Source organism: Carlito syrichta, unplaced genomic scaffold, assembly GCF_000164805.1.
Source record: "Carlito syrichta isolate Samal-C Ts95f unplaced genomic scaffold, Tarsius_syrichta-2.0.1 Scaffold88019, whole genome shotgun sequence".
Lineage (NCBI taxonomy): Eukaryota > Metazoa > Chordata > Mammalia > Primates > Tarsiidae > Carlito > Carlito syrichta.
This window is the reverse complement of record NW_007032115.1, coordinates 9,955-18,908: the sequence shown is the minus strand read 5'-3', so window position 1 is coordinate 18,908 and position 8,954 is coordinate 9,955. Positions and strand designations below refer to the sequence as shown.

The 8,954-nt window shown below is 53.1% G+C and overlaps 1 protein-coding gene across 1 annotated transcript in view; it reads right to left on the bottom strand.

The window, feature by feature from the left end:
- LOC103260100 (slit homolog 1 protein-like) overlaps positions 1-8,954 on the bottom strand; it is a gene marked incomplete at both ends in the record, with an annotated part of 62,155 nt that overhangs the window by 43,314 nt on the left and 9,887 nt on the right. Inside the window, 5 exon segments of the mRNA XM_021712147.1 lie at positions 5,349-5,496; positions 5,678-5,752; positions 6,653-6,797; positions 6,925-6,948; positions 7,982-8,145. Coding sequence (XP_021567822.1) covers positions 5,349-5,496; positions 5,678-5,752; positions 6,653-6,797; positions 6,925-6,948; positions 7,982-8,145 — 556 coding nt within the window.

The window sequence follows — 8,954 nt, the reverse complement described above, 5'->3', positions numbered from 1 at the left end:
GGGTCCCTCCCCACCTCCAGGCCACGCGCCGGCCGCGTCAAGGCCCAGGGAACTTTCCCTGGGTCTCCCCACTCGGGCCGTGTCACTCTCGCCCGAGGCCCACTGACGGTCTCCAGACTGCCCACGGAGTCCCGGTGAAACTCTTTGCTGTGACCTGCGAGGCCACGCCCCCCCACCTTCAGCCCTGCCCTCTGCCCCCCCCATTGGTGGCATCACCAGGACGTTTCTAGACTCCCTCCCTCCTGGTCTACGTCTGGAAACGCCTCTGCTGACCCTCAGAAGCTCGGTTCGATTCCCCTCCCCAGCCAGAAACCAAAACCAAAACCAAGCCCGACCCCAAACGGCCAATCCGCAAAATAAAACAATTTGCGGACATTCGTAAATCAGGTTCAAGCTGACTAGGAACCAAGGACGCTTAAGCAATATGGAATCTTTGCCTGCCAAACTGAAAAAGAATGGAAACTATAATAATCGTCATCGTGCCCAGGACAGGCTGCGCGAGTGGGGTGACCCGGCACCTCCATGCAGCTGGGGGAGATGACACGGAACCTTCTGGAAGCACATTGTCTGACGCACCAAAATCCCTACAAAGGCCTCTGTGCTTCCCCTCAGCTGGTCTATTTCAGGAATTCGTCTGAAGGGAATAACCACGGATGGGATGGAACGTCACAATGAAGAGGCTGCTGTGGACTGGATGTGTGTCCATCTCAAATCCACCTGTCCAAAGCTTCACCCCATGTGATGGCATTCGGAGGTGTGGCCTTTGGGGGTGATGAGGTCATGAGGGGGCCCTCACCAACGGGGACGCTGCCTCTATAAAAGGGCTCCAAGGGAGCGCTCCCACTGTCTTTCCACCACTGAGGACACCATGGGAAGGCGGCCGTCCACAGCCCAGAGGGAGCCCTCCCCAGGACCCACACGCTGGCCCCCTGGCTTCCAGCCTGCAGAACTGTGGGGAAGCAAATGTCTGTTGTTTATAAGCCCCCAGTCTATGGGACTTTGTCACAGCAGTCTGAACTAAGGCAGATATTAATACAACACGGCTTATAATTAAAAAGTTAGAGACCTGGCATGCCTGTTATCCCAGCACTTGGGAAGGCTGCAGCAAGAGGATTACTTGAGTCCAAGAGTTCAAGACCAGCCTGGGCAACATAGCGAGACCTCGTCTCTACACAAAAATTAGCCGAGTAGGATGGCATATGTAGTCCTGTAGTCCTGGCTACCTAGGAGACTGAGGCGGGAGGACTGCCTAAGCCCAGGAGGTCGAGGTTGCAGTAGCCATGATTGTGCCACTGCACTCCAGCCTGGGTGACAGAGTGAGACCCCCAACTCAAGAAAGAAAAAAATAGAAACAATCTAAATTGCCAATAATACATAGTCAAAATCATATGGAAATCATCTCCCAGAAGATAGCACATCTTCGTTTCTTCCTCTGTCACCCTGTGACCAGCTTGTCCTGGGAATCCATGGGGAGGAAGTTGGGACGCTCGTAAGCTGGGAGATGGGACTGTTGACTTTCAAGGATGTGGCCATAGAATTTTCTCCAGAAGAGTAGGAATGCCTGGACCCCACTCAGTGGATATTGTACCGGAACGTTATGTTAGAGAACCACAGAAACCTGGTTCTTCTGGCTGTGATTTCTCACTACACTGAAGGTCTTTTGTCAGAGAAGAACATAGAAGTGTCACTTACAAAGGCACCAGTGGGAAGATATGGAAGATTTGGCCTTATGAAATTACAGTTAAAATAATCTTGGGAAAGTGTCCATGAGGGAGAAGGCCAGATAGGATGTTCTATTGCATATAACCATGACAAATGTAACAAATATGGGAAAGTCTTTCATCAACACTCCCAATTTATTATCCACCAGAATATCCATATTTCTGAAATGGTTTCCAAACATGAATATGGCAAAACATATAACCCGTCCTCAAAATGAAGCCAACATCAAAATAATATTAGAGGAAATGCACACAATGTAGGTGGGAAAGTGTTTAGGAAATAATCTTGTCTAAATAGACATGTAAGAATCCATATTGCAGAGAGAGCCTTTAAAAGAGAAGAAAGTGGCAAAGCCTTTCGCTCTCATTCAGAACTTACTCGACATAAAATGATCCATACTGGAGAGAAACCCTGTAAATGTGAAGTATGTGGCAAAGCTTTTCACATCTGTTCACACCTTACTCAACATACGGTGATCCATATTGCAGAGAAACCCTACAAATGTGAAGAATGTGGCAAAACCTTTCATCCACACTGAAGACTTATAGAACATCAGAGAATTCATACTGGAGAAAAACCCTACCAATGTGAAGAATGTGGCAAGGCCTTTACCTCTCTTGGAGGATTTACTGGACATAAGGCCATCCATAATAAAGATAAATGCTACAGATGTGAAGAATGTGACAAAGTCTTTAATTGGTACTTCGGCCTTCTAGAACATCAGAGAACCCATACTGGAGAAAAACCTACAAATGTGAAGAATGTGGCATGTCCTTTCACTCTCAGAAAGGATTTGCTGAATATAAGAACATCCATACTGGAGAGAAACGCTACAAATGTGATGGATGTGGCAAAGCCTTTTGCTCTCAGAGTAGATTTGCTGTTCATATGACATTCATACTGGAGAGAAACACTACAAAAGGGAGGAATGTGGTAAAGCCATTTATACGTACTTAAAGCTTCTAGAATATCAGAGAATCCATACTGGAGAAAAACCCTACAAGTGCAAAGAATGTGGCAAGGCCTTTCACTCTCAGAATGGATTTGCTGGACATAAGACCATCCATACTGGAGAAAAATACTATAAACGTGGAAAATGTGGCAAAGCATTTCTCGTTCACACCTTACTCAACATATGGTGGTCCATACTGGAGAGAAACCCTACAAATGTGAAGAATGTGACAAAGCCTTTCGCTCTCATTCACACCTTGTTCGACATATGGTGATCCATACTGAGGAGAAGCCTTACAAATGTGCAGGATGTGGCAAAGCCTTTGCCTCTAATGCAGCACTTGCTAGACATATGAAGATCCATATGAGAGAGAAACCTTACAAATGTGAAGAATGTGGCAAAGCCTTTCACATTCATAGACAATTAACAGGACATAAGACCATCCATACTAGAAAGAAAGGCTACAAGTGTGAAATATGTGGCAAAGCCTTTCGCTCTAAGACTGGATTTGCTGGTCATATGATCATTCATACTGGAGAGAAATGCCACAAATGTGAAGAATGTGGCAAAGCCTTTTACTCTCATTCAAAGCTTGCTCGACACATCAAGGTGCATACTGGGGAGAAACCCTACAAATGTGAAGAATGTGGTAAAGCCTTTCGCTCTCATTTTGGACTTGTTGGACATAAGAGAATCCATACTGAGGAGAAGTCATACAAATGAGAAGAATGTGACAAAGCCTTTAGCTCTCATTCAATACTTGGTTGACATATGAGCATCTATATATGTATAGAAACCTTATAGATGGGAAGGATGGTGCAAAGATTTTCATTGTTTTTCCATGTTTTCTCAACATAAGAAAAATCATATACTCTAAATTTCCTGTATCTATAAACTATAGAACATGCTGAGAAGTTTACAGATGTAAATAGTACCATTACCTTTATTTAAACCAGAGATCTTTTGACTGTACAAATGTAGAAAATGACTCAGCCATTAACCACCTAAAAGTTTGTTTGAAGTTGGATTGTGTACAGGGGAGAGAGTCTATAAATTTAAAGAATGGTAAGCAAACTTTGTTCAAAATACATGCCGTAGGAAACACTCAGATTAAAAAGTATTCAGAAGCCGGAAAAAAAAAATCATATGGGTAAAATATTAATGATATGAATGGTGTTCATATGAAGTATAAGGAAAAAGCAGATTACTGAATAAAATCATAGGGCTCCATTAAAATATATCTGTATGCATGCATGCCTGCATGTGTGTGTGTGTGTGTGTGTGTGTGTGTGTGTGTGTGTGTGTGTGTATACAGGTATACTGACATATAAAAGACTGGAAATATGGCTGTCTATACCAACAATTAGTAGTGGTCCATTCTGGACAGTGGTAGGATACAGGTCTTCCCCTCTCCTCTATCCCTGTCCAAATCTTCCTTGGAATGAAGACAACTGACTGTCTGGACACCCTACTCACGGGGCACCAGGCAGGTGTAGAAGGGGAGGTGGCGGCCTACGAAAACAGCCCGGAGAGACAGTCACACTAGACTCACAAATGCAAAAAATAATCTGCAAATCAGCACAGACCAGGCATGGTGGCTCGCACCTGTCATCCCAGCACTTTGGGAGACGGAGGCGAGAGGATTGCCTCAGCCCAGGGGGTCCAGACCAGCCTGGGCAACTTGGTGAGACCTCGCCTCTACAATAAATCAAAAAGTGAGCCAGGTGTGGTGGTGCATGCCTGTGGTTCCAGCTAGAGGGAAGCCAAAGCAGGAGGATCGTCTGAGCCCAGGAGGTCGAGGCTGTGACCATGCCACTGCACTCCAGCCTGGGAGACAGAGTATGACTCTGACCCAAAACAAACAAACAAAAAAACCCCCACAGTGCATAGCAAAAGCCCCCTTTCTGTAAAGAAAGCAAAAACCCACAGGGAGCCTCATCACCTATGTCCTCACTTCCTCCACACACGCAGAGACGTGTTCAGAAGACACACATACATCCTGCTTTAAAGCCGGGATACAAGCCCGGGCAGGGACTTCCACGTCATTGGTGTCTCACAGAGCAGCCACCAGCCTCACGGGGCTATGTAGAGTCAAGTTCACTAAAACTAAGTGAAATCCGAAATTCAGTGCCTGGTAGCACGAGCTGCATTTCAACCGCCTCACAGCCGTGTGAGGTGACTGGATTGGACGGCGCAGACGTGGCACACCTCCACGCCCTGGGAGGTTCAAGTGGGCAGACCCATCCACCAGATGCTGCACGTCTCCAGGTCGGCTGAAGAGCCAGCACTGCCCGGCGGAGGGAGGAGCTCCCTGCTCCGCTCACAGAGGGCTGGATGACCCCACAGTCCCACTCAGCTCTCAGGGGGTGGGCTCAGGCTGGACTCAGACCCCAGGGATGGTGCGACATCCCGATCTCCCCTCCACTGAGTCCCCTTGGCAAGGCCACCCAGGCCCTCCTGCCTGCGGGAGCACTGAACACTCCGAAAGCACGCTGTGCTCTCACCGCCTGACCACAGGGCACTGGGAGGGGACGCCAGGAGGGCCCATGTCCCTCTGTCCCTTCGCCGGGCCCCACGCCCTGAGGTGCATGAGCACAAGCGTCCCCACCTCTCTCCTGCCTGTCCTCGACCTCGCCCGACCCGTCCAGCGGCCCGCCCTGCTTTCCACCCGCACTCACAAGGTCCTCAGGCCGTCCAGGCCCTGGAACATGCCACTGCGGATGGAGTCCAGCTGGTTGGCTGTCAGATGCAGCTCGCTCACGGACGCCGCACCCTCGAAGGCTCCGTCTTCGATTTCTGACACCTTGTTGTTGCTCAGGTTGCTGGAGAGGCGTCGTGGGAAGGATGACGCCCGGCCCGCCCCGGGGGGCTTAGGGGTCCTCCCTTCTGGCACCCAACGCCTCATGCACGGAGCTCCACCCCTGGTGAGAGCTCCCCGACCTTGTCACCCTTCTCCCTCCCGGATGGCATCCCGGAGGCAGCTTCCAGCCCCAGGCAACTCACATTTTCTTCAGGTGGGTGAGTTTCTTAAACATCCCCGTGGCCTCCAGGATTGAAATCTCATTGTTGTTCAGTCGTCTGCAAGAGGCAATGAACGAACTTGCACCCCCATAGACAGTGGACACTTAAATATCTTCCAAACTGAGGCTATCTGGGATCCAGACGGAGGGGACCCTGGAGCGAACTGATGATCTGGCAGAGCAAATTGATGCCATCTCACGGGAAGCTGGGCCCAGCACCGGGCACGACATAAAGAGAGATGGTTTGAACATTAAAAATGCCATGAAAATCTACACACAGAAATGCCAGGTGCTGCAGGCATCTATGCCCAGACATATACATGTGCACAGATTCACATTTTTAGATTGAGAAATAAAAATAATAGTTAAAGAATTTGGGAATCTTGCCTCTCCAAAGTTTGAAGATAGAAGTATCACTGAGAAAAGCCACCCCTGGCCGGGCACGGTGGGGGCCTCACACCTGCAGCCCCAGCACTTTGGGAGGCTGAGATGGGAGGGTCGCTTGCAGCCAGGAAATTGAGACCAGCCTGGACAACATATCAAGATCCCTATCTCTATTTTTAAAATTTCTTTCTTTTTTTCTTTCTTTTTTAAAAAATGTACTGGATGTCATGGCATGTTTCTTGCTACTTGGGAGGCTGAAGTGGGAGGATCATTTGAGCCTGGGTGGTTGAGGCTGCAGTGGGCAATGATCACACCAGAGCGCTCCAGCCTGGGCAACAGAGCAAGACCCTGTCTCAATAAATAAATATATAAGTAAATGCCACCCTGGGTCCAGCTGGTGACCTGCCCTGGGTGCCAGAGATTGCTGTGACCAGAAGCAGAGGCTGGGGGGGCGGGGACTTCTCCCGGGCCTGTATCTCCAGGGGTCCCAAGCAGGGCTGGACCAGAGGATGGCCTGGAGGAGGCCCAGGAGGGCCGTGGGAGCAGGGGGTGTGTGGGGGGTGCGGGGCCTCACAGCTCGGCCGTGGACTGCGGGACTCGCTCGGGAATCTTGGTGAGCTTCAGGCTGGAGCACTCCACCACGCCGGCCTCACAGCGGCATTTGTGGGGACAGACCACGTCACTGCTGCACTCGCTGTTCAGCTGGTAATCCTCCGTGCCTGCGGGGACAGTCGGGGCTGCGGGGCTGCGGGCTCCCAGCGGCCTTGGCCAAGCCTGCCCGCCCCTCCCGCGCCTGTCCACCCTCCCCCCCAGCCCCCACTGGTGGCCTCGGCGCCCCACTCTTACCTGGAATGAAGTACTGCTCTTTGGCTGGGAGAGAAGAGAGACCCAGGAATAAGCCGGGACTGCAGGAGCAGCTCTGGCCCAGCCCCCGGCCCAGCGGAAGGCACCCCAGAAACAGGCCGGGCTCAAGGTCAGGGCCACGGAGCCCCGCCCTGCCCCCGCATGAGGACGGACTCACTACGGAGCTACAGGTTCCCTGCCAGCCAGGCCTCTCGCAGGGAGCCAAAACCATCCACCGCTCAGGGACAGTGGCGCCAGACGGGGCCTGTCCTAACTTCACAGATGGAGACAGGGCAGGATCCGGGGTCGATTCATAGCCAGATGCCCCTGGGACTGCAGTTACCAGCCATTCTGCCGACCCAAAGCTAGGAGGAGGCGTCTAGCTCACGAGGAGGGCTCCAAGTCTCCAAAGGCCCTCTTTAGAGGCTTGAGAACACAGGCATCAAGAGACCTGGCCCAGGCCGGACATGGTGGCTCAAGCCTGCAATCCCAGCACTTTGGGAGGCCGAGGCAAGAGGACTGCCTGAGCCCAGGGGTTCAAGACCTGCCTGGGCAACTTGGTGAGACCTCGTCTCTACAATATATACAAAAATTAGGACCGGGCTCGGGGGCTCAGCCTGTCATCCCAGCACTTTGGGAGACCGAGGCGAGTAGATTGCCTGGGCCTGCTGGTTTGAGACCAGCCCAGGCAACTTGGCGAGACCTGTCTACAATAAATCAAAAAAATATTAGCCAGGCATAGTGGTGCATGCCTGTAGTTCCGGCTACTTGGAAGGTTAAGGTGGAAGGATCTCCGGAACCCAGTGGATCGATGCTGGGGTGGCTGTGAGCATGCCACTGCACTCCAGTCTGGGCGACGGAGTGAGACTCCAACTCAAAAAAGAAAAGAGAACTGGCCCAGGGCCACCCGAGTCCTCCTGGGACCCTCGCCAAGGCCCCCTCTCCCTGAGGCCTCCGTCAAATAAATCCAGTGCCAGGGACCCACAACCTCCAGCCTGGGGCCAGGTGGCCAAGGACACCCCTCGGGAGCCATCCCGGAGCGTGCCTGGTCCCCGGGTACCTGAGCACCGGAACTTCTTGCTCTTGATCTGCCCGATGCGCTTGTTGGCGAGGCGCCGGGGGCTGGCGCAGCGGGCGCCGCTCGTCTCGATGGGGTTGGTGCGCAGGAAGTCCGCCAGCCACTTGAGGTTACAGTCGCAGATGAAGGGGTTCTGGGCCAGGTGCCTGTCCACAGGGGGCGGTTGGCGATCAGAGCTGGGGCTGCCCACTGCACTGACCGCGCCCGCCAGGGTCTGCTGCCTGCTGGGGAGAAGCCCAGGGCGGGGGCAACCTGGGTGCCTCCTGCAGAGAAGCCGCTATCCACAGGGGGAGGGTCCCTGCCAACCCTGCCCCACGCCCCGCCAAGCCTCGTTCCTCCCCTCTCCTCCAGCCCGCTCTCCCTTCCCCCTGTCCTGGGACACTTCACAGGCATGAGTGGTGGGAGGAGGGACCCAGAGACGGCCCGGGGGACCCCTGGCCCATCACAAGCGAGGAGGCTGCGGCCCAGAGAAGGGGACGGAACACGGGACCATCGGCGCCCAGGCCGTGGCCTCTGGCCCTCCCCAGCAGCCATGGGCCCTGGTTCACCCGCTTTCCTGCAGACTTGGGCGACAGAAAGGGGGTCAGGTGGCGAGGCTGGGCCTTCTGAGTCCCTGGTCTCACAGGGCACTTCCACCGGCCCCTGGATCATGCAGCTGCCTCTTATCGACCACTGGACAGGCCATCTCTCAGTACAAGGGCAACCCGGACAGCGTTCCTGATAGCTCCCGGCCGGGGGGTCACCCATGCCCACTTGCTTCCTGTGCAGAGTGAATGTGTGATGGCGGGGAGCCACTGGGCAACGCAAACTGGCGGTGGGTGCCCACGTGCAGGCCCTGACTGCCCAGCAGGTTCAAACCAGCTGCCTCTGCCCATGCAGCAGCAGGCCTGCCCAGCTGTGTCTGGCCACCATGGCATCGGGCGTGCCCCACTCGCGGCTGTCCACCCGAGACAGC